Source organism: Petaurus breviceps, unplaced genomic scaffold (genome assembly GCF_028583685.1).
Source record: "Petaurus breviceps papuanus isolate PSGF00001 unplaced genomic scaffold, PetGlider_PUasm1.0 189, whole genome shotgun sequence".
Lineage (NCBI taxonomy): Eukaryota > Metazoa > Chordata > Mammalia > Diprotodontia > Petauridae > Petaurus > Petaurus breviceps.
Genome location: NW_027185809.1, coordinates 7,943,933 through 7,959,619, shown reverse-complemented (window position 1 = coordinate 7,959,619; position 15,687 = coordinate 7,943,933). Strand labels below are relative to the sequence as shown.

Sequence of the window (15,687 nt, the reverse complement as noted above, 5' to 3'; positions counted from 1 at the left end):
AGAAGAAGGTCAGGGACTAAAAACCAAGACCCCAACTCTAAGGAATAACGAGCCTGCTGGGCCAAGACATACACTCTGTGTTCAATCAAGTCATGTCTGGCAGCACTTAGGTTAATCAGGTTCAAGTGCATTTTTTCAAACATATGTAAACCGTTAAGAGTAACAGCCAAGTGTAAACTATCAAGGCGAGGAAACACCAGGTTCTCTATTGCTCTCCCTTCTTCCCCCACAATGAGACTGACACACACTCTCCCTCTCCCTCCCTCCCTCTTCCGTCTTTCCCTCTTCCTCTCTCTTCCCTCCCTCCCTCTCCTGTGTGTATACCTGTATGTGTTATATATATATATATATATATATATATGTATATATGTATGTATATATATATATATATATATATGTTTGTGTGTGTGTGTGTGTGTGTGTGTGCTAGAAAATCAAGTCTGCCAATCTCAGATTGTGCTTCAAGGAATTCCTAAACACTTTGGAGATTTTTTTTAATGAACCTTTTGTTGTTTAACAGGCATTAAAATAATTATTTTAGAGTATTTTACTACAAGAGTTTTGCCAGAGTCTGATTTAAACTGACTAGTTCTAGTGCTGTGGAAAAGTTTGAGAACCACTGGACTCCATGACCTCTGTGCTCTCTACCTTTTGTGATAAGTAGGTGAATTTAGAAGTGGGTGGGTGATTAGGCTATGTTCACCTTCCACATACTGGTTATTATTGTTGTTATTGTTAGTAATAATTGGCATATTTATGCCTTTCAAGGTACTTAGGCGGCTTTAACATTGAGGCTAGTTGCTCACTAGCCCCACCAAGGACAGAGCAGGAGAAATCATGCTTCAGTTGATCAGGCATAACAAAGCCCTGGTACTTTCTTCAGTTCAGAGTATCACAATACAGGGACAGTCTCCTGATAATAAGAGCAGTGAACTAGCAGTGTTGTGCAGAATAAAAGACATGAAGACAAGAAGAAAGAATGTGACCAGGACCTCGTTTATAAGTGGGGGACAATTCAATTTGATCTTTGAAGATTTCCAAATTCTCTCAGTTGCCTAGAATTCTTTGGTTGTGTGGGTCAGACAGAATGAGGGGAGGTCATCTAGTCCAGTGATATCAAGTGCTAAATTGTACGTAAGGATTCCTATAGGTCACATATTAACTTAGGAAACTGCATACTAACATTATCTTTGTTTTTATTGTATTTTTATTTATTTTGTTAAATATTTTCCAAGTTCATTTTAATCTGATTGTAGCTGCACTTGGGAATGTTGCAGGCTGAATGTTTGACATCTCTGATATAATCTATTCACATATCATCTTCACACCTAAGCTTCACCAGCTGAATGAATATACATCCTGTTTTCAGGGACTTTATTTTTATCATGTTATTCTATACCTTTACCGTGCCAACCTATTGGATAGCTAGCTAAAGTATTTATTAAACACCTACTGTGTTCTGGGCTCTGCAGTCTTGAGAATAGAAATCCAAATAAAAAGACAGCCCCTTCCCCCAAGGAGCTTATGAGGATAGCACATAAGAAGGAGTTTAAAATGAGTTATTTGCTCAACCCACATCTTCTGACTGACTTCAAATCCAGTCATTCACTCAGCAAGCATTTTAAAGGTCTGCTCTGTGCCAGGTGCTATGCACCTTTTAAGGATACAAAGAAGTCGGGGGCCTTGCCCTCTGTATGTCCAGTGCTCTTCTACAGTACTGCAGTGAAGACCCAAGTCCAGGGTGTAGCCCAGAGGATTGATTATGCTGTGTGTATGCCCTAAGGGTTGGGTGACTTTGAGCTTGGAGTTAACTAGGACTTCATCTGTAAAATGGGGATGATAATAATTCAGCAACTCTCATGGAGTTTGTGAGGATCAATGAGGTTCTTTATATTTATATGTATGTGTGAGACTTCATAAATCTTCATATATACTTATATTTGCGTAGAACTTTGTAAAAATTTCACGTGCTTTATGCATGTAAGCTCTTAGGACAACAGTTCTGGAGGGGTCTCAGATGAGGCACGAGTACAGGAATGCATGTGGATCCTTCTTTAACTACTGAGATTTGGGAGAGTCCGAGGGGATTGGAGGAGACTGTAGTTAGGGGAGGCATGCAGGAAACTCTACAGTCACCCTCAGATTGGGGTTGATTGGGTTAAAACCTTCCGGAATTGTGTGAAACAATTCTGAACTCAATAAACTGCTGATGGAAGGTTGATTAACTTAAAGAAATACAATAAACAGATACCTTGTCATGTTGTTGGCTTTGTAGCAAATGCCTGTTTTCTCCTTGGGATTACAACAGCCTTTGCTTTTCTTTGATTTCAAGATGTTATTTTCAATTTCTCTTTTGTTACATGAGTCTCTTCAAACAGCTCTGAAAAGGCCCCTGACTTTTTCCTATTGGAAGGTCTGTATTTAAAAATTTGGCTTGGCCTCAACACATCACCTGTTAGTTGTTATGAGCCTAATTCTGCAAACCATGACTTCATCTCCCTAAAGAGAAGATAGACAAAAGGCTTCAATACAACAGATATGGTTTAGTTCAAGAAATTAAAAAAAAAAAAACACTAAACTTAAGGAAAAAAAAAAACCAAAACCTAAGCCTTTGGTCTCTGAATGAACTCGGAAAGTAGACCTGTCAAAGGTACTCACATTCTGACAGCTGGTTAGGGGCTGAAAAGGCTGCCAAATCACACTGTTATTCAAGGCTGCAGGAATTTTTTCAGAACAGCCTTTAAAATATCATGTTCAATGAGGCCAAGGGACATTTAGGCCAGTGAGGAATCTGTCAAGATTGCTGCTCTGGGGAGAGAAAAGGATGCTGTGTCTCCTAGGCCTGGGGTCACTGCAAATGATGCAGCTGGCAGGTCATGAAGTGTGGGTGAGCTTGGGCCAATATAGATTTTAAAGCTAACGGAGCTGAAAGGAGAGCTGCCTAAATCTAGTGTGCTTTTGCACAATAAGAATTAATGAGATTGAAGAGAACTTCTCATCTTTTCAACCTGTCTTTTTAGCTACAACTTTTCTAATTGGTAAACTTGCCCCCACCTTTTTATTCCTTTTAGACTTCACCCCAGGTTCTAATAGGTATGAAACAGCTCCGCGGTGGACATTTTTTATAGAAAATGAATAATTTTTCCTTAGCTGAAGAGTGGAGTAAAAATGACCTAATAAAGGTAGCCATGAACTTGCTATACCCCGCATGAGGGGTTCTGTTTTTGTTTTTGTTCTCTTCCTCCTTACTTTTCCTTTGTTCTTCCATTCAGGTTCCTTTTGTTCCAAGAAGAGTCACTTGTAACACCTGAGAATTCTTTCTCAAATTTTATCCAAAAGTTACTTACTCCATTAGTCTCTGCAAGATGAGGGTTTTGGTCTGTGAATCCTGGGGTATTCTTGGCTCCTGAGATTCTCTTTTGCCGTAATCCAGCTACAGTCAGGAAATTCAAATATGCACAAAACCTTCCCCAAAACAAATTAAGTGAACTTAGGAAAACCTTCCCCTAAAAGAGTTTGGGCTCAGTTCAAGTTTTAGGCAATAACTGAAGCTGGTTCTGATTTAATGCAAAACAGTTCACCTCCTGCTGAAAATCACCAAGGTTTTGGTAGAGTTGATGCAAATGGTATGTAGAATCATTTTGGGGAGCAGAATTTGGCTGTTAATAATTTAGTGTGCAGTTCAATGCCTGAAGTCTCTGTGACCTTGTGTCTTGTTAGAGCATAAAAAGGAGGGGCTCGCCCATTTGCAGGAAAACAAAGCCTAGAAACACCCTTTGCCGATCTTGTTTGTATTTTGTGTCTCTCTCTTTTCCTTCCCCCTCTGTCTCTATCTTCTTTTTTGACCCTCTCCTCCTTTTCTCCTCTTCTCATTCCTCTTTCTTATTTGTCTCCTCCTTCCATAATTTCTCTTTCTCTTTCTCCCTCTCTCTTCTCATCTCCTTTCTCTCCCTTTCAACCCTCCTCCTTTACCCCTTTTCCCTTTCTTTTGCCTTTGTGCCCGTTGTTTTTCTCACTCCTCTCTTTCCCTCTCCCTTCTCCCCCTGCCCTCCCTCATCCCCGCCTTTTATATTCTCTCTACTCCCCTCCTACTTCTCCCTCTTGGCCTGCACAGTGCCCTCCGGGAGTGAGAAGGGAATTGTCACATCATGTTGAAGCTGCCAGCATTTGGCATCTCCTTCCTTTTTTTCTACTCTTTTATAGGCTGTTTGCTGCCTTATCTCTTACCAGGGAGGCACTTTTACGTCCCTTTTTTTCTACAGAGTGCGGAAGGAGACTGTGTTAGAAACTTGGAAAGGACAGCAGATGTTTAGGGGTTTGTTTTGTTTGGGGTCTTTGTGCGCATTTTTCTCTTGCTATTGTGGAACATTCAGCCATCCATATAGGAGGAGGAGGGGATGGGCGTGGAGTGTGTTTTTGAAAAGGTGTGTCTTGGGGTGCTGTCTTGTGTGTCCCTTGATGAAGGGGTTGCTATAGTAACTGTCCATCTGGAAAAAAAAGTGCCCGAGTAAACAGTTAGAAACGCCATTGCACAGCTATCAGAGGGTAACTGAGTACTCTTTGTGTAGACTTCACATCACATAAAGGAGTTCCCAAATTCATGTGGAAAGGGAGAATCATGTGGGTAGGGAATATGCCTGCTTACTACTCTGACAGGCCGTTACCTCCGTTTGGACTCCATTTTGTATTATTTGATTTTGGATTCCATTTTGGATTGTGTTGTAGACAGATACGCAGTGTGAAACCGTTCCATGCTGGATAAGGTTCACAATGGCCCGTGGTAGTGGCTCTATTTATTTTGGAGCCTCAAAATTTTTGTTGTTCCTCTGCTTCTGGCATTTTTAGGAGTTAGTGAGAGGGTAGATGATGATCAAATAAAAGTATGTGATGTAAACTGTCATTTGAGAAGTTTGTGGGTGAAATGAAGAAGAATGGAACTGGAAGCAATCTAATAGATTATTTAGTCCAACCCCCTCATTTTGTATATGAGCTAACAAACAGATGGAGAAGGTTTAAGGAACTTTCCCAAGATTACAATAGTATGGCAGAGCTGGAATTATAATACAGGACAAATGATTCCAAACCTAGCACCTTATTCTTTTTCAGGTTCCCCATGTTGCAGGACTAAATGCAGGTCACAACTCAGAGATCCATAGCATGGTAGAACAGGAAGTGACCCTGGACAAATCACTTCTCTCAGCCTCAGTTTCCTGATCTGTAAAATTAGTGGATTAGATTTAATAGCCTCAAATGGGTCCCTTCCAGCTCTAAATCTATGATTCTTTTATTATAAGACTTGCATGTTATTTATTTCCCAGCTAAATAACTAAGATTCCATTCTCTTCATTTTGCAAAAGAAGGAATTAAGGCCCCCAAGGACTTACTGAAAGTCACTCAGAAAACAAATGGCAGAGGTAGTACTTGAGTCCCAGCATTTGTGTCTCTAAGGCCAGTGCTTCTTTATTATACAGGGCAGAAAGGACCTGTTTGTTGGAAGGAGAAGATGGAAGAAACTGAGAGGTTATAAACATGGAGTTGGCATCTATCAGTAGTCAGGAAGAAATGAAGTCTAGGGCAATAAGGGCAAGACTTAGACTTAGGATAGGAAGATGTCTGCATCTTACTCTGAGTTTGGAGGAAAGTCATAGAGAATAGGCATAGGAACTGTCAGAAATATGTTTAGGGGAGAAGGATGGTGTGTATGAGAACTTGCATTAGATTGCCTCCATTTTTTAATAAAGTAAAGGTCAAGGTCATTTATCCAAGAATGATGGGAATGGAATTGGAGTTTTGAGGACTTGGGGAAGGTCTGGAATAGGTGCTGTGTGATGATGTGTGCTAATGAGTCAACAAAAGATAAATAAAAGGATTCCCAGGTGTGAACCCTTCCTTTTTAAACAAAAAAAAAAAAAAAGGGGAAACAGATCTTTACGAGGGTAGAGCCGTACAACCAGTCATCATCAGAATAGAATCATCTCATTCCAAATCTTTCTCCAAAACTAAGGCCCAGAACCATGTGAATTCACAGTATAAGTTGTCTGCATAGCTTGTGTGAGAAAGGAGCCTCCAACATAGCAGACTTGGAAGGGAGCCTAGGTTTTCCCTGAATTTTAGGAAAAGGGGATTTGGTAGCTACTTTCCCTCTCTTAGAATATCTATATCCACTTCCATGGTTGGATGTTTTCAACTTCATTGCCATTAAATAAACACCATCATAAGTATTTCCCTAGTAAAATCACTGAGGCTGCTGAAGTTTCAGCAACAGGGTAAATAGGAAGGACAGAACAGACAAATGAGGATTGTCCCTGGATTCCATGGTGTCCCTCTTCAAGCCACTGAGCTGTCTTTTCTTACCTTTCTACCTTCCCCAGCCACTTGCTGGTCCCATTCTCATGAAGGAACTATTTTCATACAAGTACGAACATCAAGCTGCTCATTCCTATTCTTTTCACCTCTGGGCTTGACTTTCATTAGCCATGGTTACATTGGGTCCTGTCAGTGTCGGAATCAGTTGCTCTCTTTCTTGCATACAGTAATAGAGTAAAGAGGTAGGAGAAATTTTTTTTTTAAGCACAACTCTTTCTTCTCTAATTTCCCCCATAAATTCCTTTCTTTTTTCTGTGTCCCCTCCCTTTCCTAATTCTTTAAACAGTTCCAGCTTTGCCTCTCTGGGTCCTCTTGCAGGGAACCCCCTAATACTATTTACCAGACAGGAAAGAAAGTAGGACACCTCAACTTCCATTAACGGCCATTAGAAAACCGTAACTTCAAACTGAATTTCCTGCTGAAGGAACAGGGTTTAGCTGAATCACACTTCTGTGAGTGCAACATTTTCTTTTTTTTTATGACAAATACAGCATTCTTTAGGGGTGTGACGCTCCCCTCCCCCCCACGTCCCCGTTCATTCTTTGTTTAATTCTTTAGCTGTGTACTTGCTAGCCTAGCCATGCACAGAATCACAGGATAACAGATTTAGAGATAGAACAGACCTTTGAAGCTATTGAAGTCCAATTCTCTCATTTTACAAATTCGGAAATTGAGACTGAGTGAGGTTAAGTGACTTGCCAGATCACAGCTAATAATTGACTGAAGTAGCATTTCTATCCACATCTTCTTCACTCTTTTCACCACACCCACCTACTTATGCTGATAACATCCGAAAAATATTGGTGCTCAGCTCCTCCAGGTACCTGTTAAAAAGAGACAGAAGTCATCCACATCAGGGAAAGAGAGACAAGACAAGACAAACCCAATAGAAAAACCTTTGAAAAACGTCTCCTTGTTTCCTATCCAGGGTGACTGTACAGAGCCCAATAGTGGCAGGTGCCCGTCCTGTAATTTATCTAATTCTTGTTTGCTAACCCAAGTGTCAAAACTGTTACAGTATTTTATTTCACTACCTGGCAAATTGTGCTTAAGCTGCTTGGGACACCTCTGTCAAGGGAGCGAGTAAGTTTGCGTAATTGGTGCTTCACTTAATGAATGGAAGAGAAATATAGTCAAAATTGATCTGGCCAGGAAACTTTACCAGACTTTGTTTCAGCATATCTGATAAATGACTGGTCACCTGAAATTGGTTAAGTGACCAGAACCATTGCCCTTTATATCTTGATCAATGGAGCAGTTACATCATTCTCTACTTAACTGAAAAGGGACATGCTTAAAATGATTAGTGGACCTGGTGTGGCCTAGTAGAAAGAGCGAAGGTCGTAGAATCGGGAAACCTGGGCTTGAATGAATCTCTGCTTGGACATTTATTAGCAGGCAAATTACTGAATATTTTGGAGCCTCATTTCTTCTTTTATGAAATTATAATAATGATCCTAAGACTCCCCACCTCATAGGATTTTTGTGAGGAAAGCACTTTGTAAATGTTAAAGCAGTTAAAAAATGTGAGCTGTGAAAAATAAAGAAAACATAACATGTTGGTTGAATTGTGTTGATAAGGTACAGAGGAAAAGGCCTCTTCCAGTTACTCTATTGTAAATCTGTGAACTGAGAGGGACTTTCAAAGACTCTCTCCCTGTTCCAGAAAAGTAGAATCAGTGGGTGGCTAGGTGGCACAGTGAATAGAACCCTGACCCTGGAGTCAGGAGGGACCTGAGTTCAAATCTAACCTCAGACAGTTAATACTTACTAGCCATGGGACCTTGGGTAAGTCATTTAACCCCAATTGCCCTGCCCTCCCCCGTCCAAAAAGCAAAAAAAAAGAAAAGTAGAATCATGATGTCATCTTTTACTTTCATCTCATTTCATTTCTGTGATGTTCCTTGTGATGCTTCCATGATGATCCTTGCCTATTAAGTGTAACTCCCATATGGGTTTCCTGAGTGGTTTTGTTTTATTCTTGTGGGGCAGGTCTTACACTTAGGACACGCACGCACATAAGATCGTAGGATTACAAAGAAAGCCAATTACATTGATTTGCGATTATCAATTTTTTTTTAAGTTTATGGAGCTAGATTCTGATCTAGTCCAACTTCTTCATTTTACAGGTGAAGAAACTGAGCCCCCAAAAAGGAGAAGTGACTTTGTGACTTGCCTAGGGTCATAATATAGCTTTCAGGGCTGGAATTTGAATTCCTTTGAATTCAAATCCAGTGTTTTCTGTTACACTATGCTGCTCGTGGCAGTTCATTTACAATCATGGATGAGGTCCAGAGAAATCAAATAACTTGCACAAGGTCAACAAGCTCTAAGGAGAAGTTATAATATCCAAGCCTTCTGACTCCAGATCCAACATTGCTTCCACTTCATCTTGCAGAAATTTTGTTATTTTGGCTGTGAAATTTCTTACTGACCCGTGTTTATACAAAAAGGAATATTTGTAAACAGGCAATCTAATATGTCTTTCACTTAATTGAATGAATGAACATTCATCCATTCATATATTAAGTATCTCTTAACTTAGTGTGTGCAGATTTCTGTGTTGAGAATTATAAGTTAGGAATACAAAATTTAAATCAGACCTGGCCCTCCTACCCTCTTGGACTTTATAGTAGAGTAAGCAGGGTAAAACCTGTTCTGTTAACTCTGACATAATGATTGTGGATAGGTTCATTAGAGACGTGAAGAATTCTGAAACTCAAGGAAAAGTTTGTTAACAATGAGAAGGATTAAGAATAGCCTAACTTCATGGACCAAATAACATTCGCATTGGGTTTTAAAGAGTGGGTGGGAATCATCTGATGAGAGTAGGGACTTCAGGAAAAGAGAAGAGAGTATGAGTAAAGAACTGGAGTTGCTATAGTACACTGTGTTCAGGATACAAAAAAATAGCACATTTTGGTGGTATTGAGGGAAGTAATGTTAAAATAAAAGCTAATATTTATATAGCATCTGAGAGTCTACACATTTTACATAAATTATTTCACTTGATCCTTAAAAAAACCCACCTACTTCATAGATGATATATGTTACATCATGTTGTGTTATGTTAGGTTACTTTATGTTACTGTTTTATATTCCCATTTTTCAGACTGAGGAAACTAAGTTCAGGAGAGGTTATCTAATTTGTCCGGGGTCACACAACTAGTAAATGGCTGAGTCAGGATTCATATTTAGCTCTGTCCTGAGTGCGCACTTAGTCACCAAACTACCTAGGGAAGCTACAGCTTCTTGGATACTGGGTAAAGGAGTATAAATTTTACTCCATAGGAAATAGGAAGCCACATTTTTGAATAGGAGAGTAATATGACCAAATCCTTGCTGAAACATTTAAAAAACACACGTTTGATTATGTATCTATACTGATATGTCTGATTTTTTTTTTGCTTTTTGGAGGGCAATTGGGGTTAAGTGACTTGCCCAAGGTCACACAGCTAGTTTTTGTGTTAAGTGTCTGAGGCCAGATTTGAACTGAGGTCCTCCTGACTCCAGGGCCAGTGCTCTATTCACTGTGCCACCTAGCCACCCCATCTCTGATTTTTCAATTGTGAATGCTAATGTTTTTAAAATGTGGTCATCTTGGACTTAGGATAAAGGGCTACAATTAATGAAATGAAGAATAATATATACAAGGTTCCTGCCTTCAAAAAGTTTACAAGAGAAAGAAGATATAAATGCATGAAAATGTGGTTTTTCATCACCTGGCTTCTGATGTCAAGATTGGTCTTTGCGTTTAATATAAGTTCAGCTACCTCTTGTACATCATTTACATTATCATATAGTCATATTGATCTCCTGGTTCTCTTTGTTTTGTGTCAATTTGTAAAATTCTTCCCATATTTCTATGAATTCGTCGTATTTTTTATTTCTTAGGGCTCAGTAGAACCCTATTTAATTAATAAACCCCAAGTACTTTCCGAGTTGATGAGCATCTACTTTTCATTTTTTTTTTTTTAGCTTTATTGCTACTCTCTCCCTCCAAATGACAAAGGTAAAGAATATGTTTTTCATAATTTAGAAGGATACCTAATTAGGGGCAGCTAGGTGGTACAGTGGATACAGCATTGGCTCTAGAATCTGGAGGACCTGATTTGAACTCTGACCTCAGATACTTACTAGCTGTGTTACCCTGGGTAAGTCATTTAACCCTGATCACCTCCAAAGAAGAAGAAGAAGAAGAAATATTCCTAGTTATGGCTCTGCAGAATGAAGGACATTGGCATCTATTCCTAACACCACAGATACTGGAACTTGTGCTAGTGGCTTTTATAAATTTAGAATGCAAGTATTTAGTTTCCACTGAGGTCTTTTTTTGATACCTTTTCTCTTTCCTCTCTTCTCTTTCTTAACTCTTTCCTTTTCTGTCTTTTGAGCTATAGAACTAAGAATTGTATGTAGTTTTTATTTAGATTCCACCAATAAAGACAATTCATCTTTTCCAACCAGAAACCATTATAAACTTATTGACAGACTTGACATAACTGAGAATCTCTTCAAAAAGCCAAGTTATTCTAGGACTCATCATAAACTTGCTCTATTTCCTTGTTAATAGGGCCCTCTCTTTTTCTCTGAAGACAGGTCTTAAGTCAAGAACACAGAAAAAGGTTAAACAGCAGAGCTAACATGACTTCTAAAAAACAGTAACAGATATTTATAAAACAATAGATGCCTATTTAATAAATATTATAGTAATAATATGCTTGTAATGTTTATTTCTATTATTGTCATTATTTGCTATGATTTATGTGTAAAATTTAGGCCAAAATGCTGAGCACAATAGTAAAGTCTATATTGTCCTTACAAAGGCTGTGTGTGCTCATTCAGTCGCTACTTAACCTTCATAGCAAGGTCCTGGAAGATAATTTTCTCATGTTACCATGTTGAATGATAGTTGTTAGAATCAAGAAAGAATGAGACATTTGCTCAGAACTGTGAAGTTTCATGAGGTAGTCAAGCTTCGGTGCCTAATGGAAGAATTTTCTGTGTATGTCACAGAGGGGGTTTTTCTTCTGTGATACTCACCAAGAGCCATGTTCTTCTGCCTCTCCCCATCCACAGCAGAAATTCTGGAATTGGCTGGGAATGCAGCGAGGGACAACAAGAAGGGGAGAGTCACTCCTCGACACATCCTTCTGGCTGTCGCCAACGATGAGGAGTTGAACCAGGTAGGAACATGAGCCGAGGGCGCGTCTCAGGCAGATAGTCTGAGGAAGTTGTTCCAGCAAAAATCGTCCCAGTTTTTTTTTTTTTTTAATCATTTTGCCCTCCTCCAAAGCTTTTCCATGTCTGCAAGTTCTAAAGGATGGGATCTGCATCAAGGCTCACTGCTTTGATTTCTCTTTCATTTTCATGCAACCTCATGGCCTACAGGCCTGGGCTAATTTTCAGTTATTGAACCCACAATTTTAGTAGATTGTATTTAAGAGATTCTCCTGTTGAAAAACTTACTACCTGTAGTCTGAGTGGTGTGGGCTGCATTTTTATGTATAAAGCTTTGTTGTATTTAAATTTTTTTTAAACATTTGGCAATTATATTTTAATCTGGTTCTGTGCACTTGGGAAGGACCAGGAGTTTATACCTCTGCTGTGGTCACCTTGCTAATAATTAGCCTCTCTGGACCTAACTGGTCTGCTCCTTAGGCACCAGATGTGTATAATTTGTCAGGTGCCTCTTAGTCAAATCCTTCCTTGCCGACTGAAGGTTGTGCTTCTCTGGCTTAGGCTTGGAGATCTCGGCATCACCACCACTCCACAGTCAGATATTAAAGTAGAATTCAAGTATAGGACTCTTGAAGGAACAAATCCACACTAATAAATGATCATCTTTCCTACTGAAACGTATGATATACCAGACAATTCATGTATCGTGCTAATTATAGAAAGGTCTTGTCTTGATTATACAGAAGGAAAGGGAGGAGGCTCTGGAACATTGGTGTGTTGCAAGTGGCTCATACCTGGTCATGAGAGCCCATTGCTTCAGAAATTGGCCAGTGCTGCAAAATCAGGCCTTAATTATTATTTTCTTTTCTTGTAAACTTAAGAAAGTAATAGAAAAAAAAGTATTAATGTAGATTAATCTTAAAAATGTGTCATGTGTACCTTTTTTTTTTTTTTTTGAGAGCTGGTTATTAAATGTTTACCAGCATACTTCTAAAGTGAAGTGGAATAAGGTATGTGCAGTTTGAGGAAGGAAGAGTACAATGTAAATGTCAGTGCTTGGAACTGTGTGTATGACAGTGGGGCAAAGTGTAGCATTTATTAAAAGTAAGTTCTTAAAATCTCAGAATTAGAAGGAGCCTGAGAGATCTTGTCGTACAGTCTCCATTTAGGAATACATGACATAGCTTCCCTCATGGAGAGGTCACTGGGGAAAGAACACTTTTTTTTCTAATTCAGAAACTTTTCTTCTGGCCCCAGTTCAGTCATAGGGCCTTTCCCTTTTCTGGGCCACAGTTTTAGGTGATCCCTAAGTTCCCTGCAGTTCTGATTTTCCATGGTTTTAGGATCATGATCAGCTTCCGTATGAAAAAGTTGTCATTCTGCAGGCCTGGAAACATTGATTAATAATGTGCCCCTCTGATTTGCCGGCAGCTGTTAAAGGGAGTTACCATCGCCAGTGGGGGTGTTTTACCAAATATCCATCCAGAATTGCTAGCAAAGAAGAGAGGATCCAAAGGCAAGCTGGAAGCCATCATTACTCCCCCTCCAGCCAAAAAGGCCAAATCTCCGTCACAGAAGAAACCTGTGTCAAAGAAAGCAGGGGGCAAGAAAGGACCCAGGAAAACTAAGGTATGCTGTTCTGCCAAGCCACTGTGGGAGACATGAGCCTTATAACCCTATTCAACCCAACATGCATTTATTAAGCCCTTTCTGTGCACAAGGCACTGGGGGGGAAGCAACAGCAAAGTACCACTTAAACTGCAAGTATGTCCTCTAGACTGAGGGAGTCTCTTCTGAACTTTGGATGAAATAAATTTAGGGCAAATAAAAGAAAGTCCTGCTTTGTACAGTAACTGATACCTTAGGGAAAACTTTATCCCCAAGACTGGTTAGAGGCAGAAAGTCAAAAATGGGTTTAAGGAGTTGGACACATTTGTGACTGACGGAACTGTGTATGCCTTCTAACACCATCATCTCTCTAACCTTCACTGGTTATGTCATGTAGGACAGCCAGCCTCTTCACATCCTATCCCTTGGTGTCATGTTGGATACAAAATCACAAGTTGCCTATGGGGCAGCTAAGTGGAGCAGTTCTTCTGATCCCATATAGATTTCTGCCTCTGGCTGTGGCTATTCATGAATTTTCCTTCAAGCAATCTACATTCCTCAAAAATTAAATGTCCAACATAAAAGAGAGTGTGCTGGTTGATTACTCAAGGGGGGAAATTTACTTTCAAAGGAATATGTTGGCCCCTTGAAAAATAACTTTTCCCAGTTGTCACTACTCATTGCAGTGACTTTATATCTCCCAGTGAATGGGAGCATTCCCAAATGTCCCAGATGTTTTCTTCATTGGAATGTTATTACTCCAGCGTCGATGAGAAAAACACAAATGCTGCCCAGACATTTAGTGCCATGTCTTCCTACTCAGAGAATGAGGGAAAGGTCCTAATGGTTACTGGGGAGTGGGGTAGGTGGGGGGATGCTTTGCTCTTATGAACAGACTGTTCTGCTGGATCTCCTAAAATACAGATTATGTTTGTTCTTTTTTAATTTATGGAATAAAACAAGCAAATTAGAATGATTTGCCTTTTTCTTAGTGGGAGGGTTGGTGAGCATGAAAAAGTTTCTACAGATCTGAATTTTGGCTATCCAGACTACTTGTAGCATTATATTTTCTATGGGGAAATATCAAGCTGACTCCTCATGAAACGTAGCAATCTGCTTATTTTTGATCTGCCCAGAGAGGAGCAGCTAAAAATGTACTATAAGCACATTTGTCTTATTTTCTAGGTCTGTGACTTCCATTTTAAATCAAGAGGCCTCATGGGTAAAGGGGAAACTTTTCCCTTTGCCTTATCAAATGCATTTTATTGAGTTGGGCACCACAACACTTGAGCTTAAAGAGTGCATAAGAGGCATTCGTTCTAGCCTCCTGTCTCTTCTTTGGCCAATGAAAACAGCCCAGTACATCCTGCTGGCTATTATGTTTTGAAAATCTCTTCTCCCAACTCCTTGGCAACCTATTCTTCTTTTTAAAAAGTGCTTTATTGATGTCTTTTAAAAAAACAATCCTTCTAATAAGGGGACAATTAAGCAAAACTTACCACAAAGCAGTTTGAGAGTGCATGCCATATTCTGCTTCCTTTACCTCCGCCTCTTTATCTGACAGGATAGAACTGTGTTCATAGGGTAATCATTTATTCTTCATAGATTTAGAGCTGGAGAGGATCTTGCAGGCCATTTTGTCCCACCCCCCCTCATTTTACAGATGTGGAACTGAGACCCAGAAAAGTTAAGTGACTTACCCACAGTTACACAGTAAGTAGCAGAACCTGGGCCCCAAACCAGGTCCTCTTGCCTTGTGTACCACATTGCCTCCAAGTAGATAAATACAGCTAGGGGAGCACAGGGCCTGGATCTGAGATTTCGTTGGTGCAGGAACTCTGAGGGGAGAAAACCTCTTCTGAGTCATCTTGGGACCTCTTGCAGTTTATAGTTTTGGAAAGTGGCCCAAGACACTGAGAGTCAATGGCTTGTACAAGGTTACTCAGCCAGTATGTGTTAGAGGTGGCATTTGAATGTTGGTATTCCTAACTTAGTGACTGGCTCTCTACTGTGATATCCTTCCTTACACTATCAGTAAGTATAAAAAAGCTATTTCAAAATTCCCTAAGTGGACAAATCTTAATTTCTGTTTCATGGAGACTATATGGTTCTCTATACAAACCCAGAATGTCGGAACTGTAGGGGATCTTAGAATCACAGAAGATGAATGGGAGAATTAGGTCTGCTTCTACTTCCCCAGATGAAGATTGGTTACTTATTTCAGTTTCTACCAGCAAACAAGGTCTTTCTGCTTCCATCTAGAATGAGGTCCTGTGGAAGCCTAGACAGTAATGGCTGCCAGCCATTCCTACAACATGGCCAGTAAAGACTTTTTTTTTTTTTTAAGAAAAAAAATTGTGCCCCCTCCTGGATATCTTCCATAAGCACAGCCAATCTTTAGTCTCGGTCTGGTCTGCCTATCTAATTATCGGATCATAGAGCTGGGGCAGGAGAGGGCCTTGGAGGTCATCTGCTCCAACCCTTCTCATTTCACAAATGAGGGAAGTGCAGCTCTGGGAGTTTATTCAGTAA

The 15,687-nt window shown here is 39.8% G+C and overlaps 1 protein-coding gene across 5 annotated transcripts in view; it reads left to right on the top strand.

Moving 5' to 3' along the window:
- The window catches only part of MACROH2A1 (macroH2A.1 histone), a 105,676-nt gene that overhangs the window by 51,128 nt on the left and 38,861 nt on the right, over window positions 1-15,687 (top strand). For 4 of the 5 annotated variants that reach the window (XM_069091878.1, XM_069091875.1, XM_069091877.1 and 1 more), the window contains exons 3-4: window positions 11,446-11,552; window positions 12,979-13,176. In XM_069091878.1, coding sequence (XP_068947979.1) covers window positions 11,446-11,552; window positions 12,979-13,176 — 305 coding nt within the window. The remainder of the gene's footprint in view (window positions 1-11,445; window positions 11,553-12,978; window positions 13,177-15,687) is intronic. The other variant, XM_069091876.1, reaches the window with a different exon arrangement.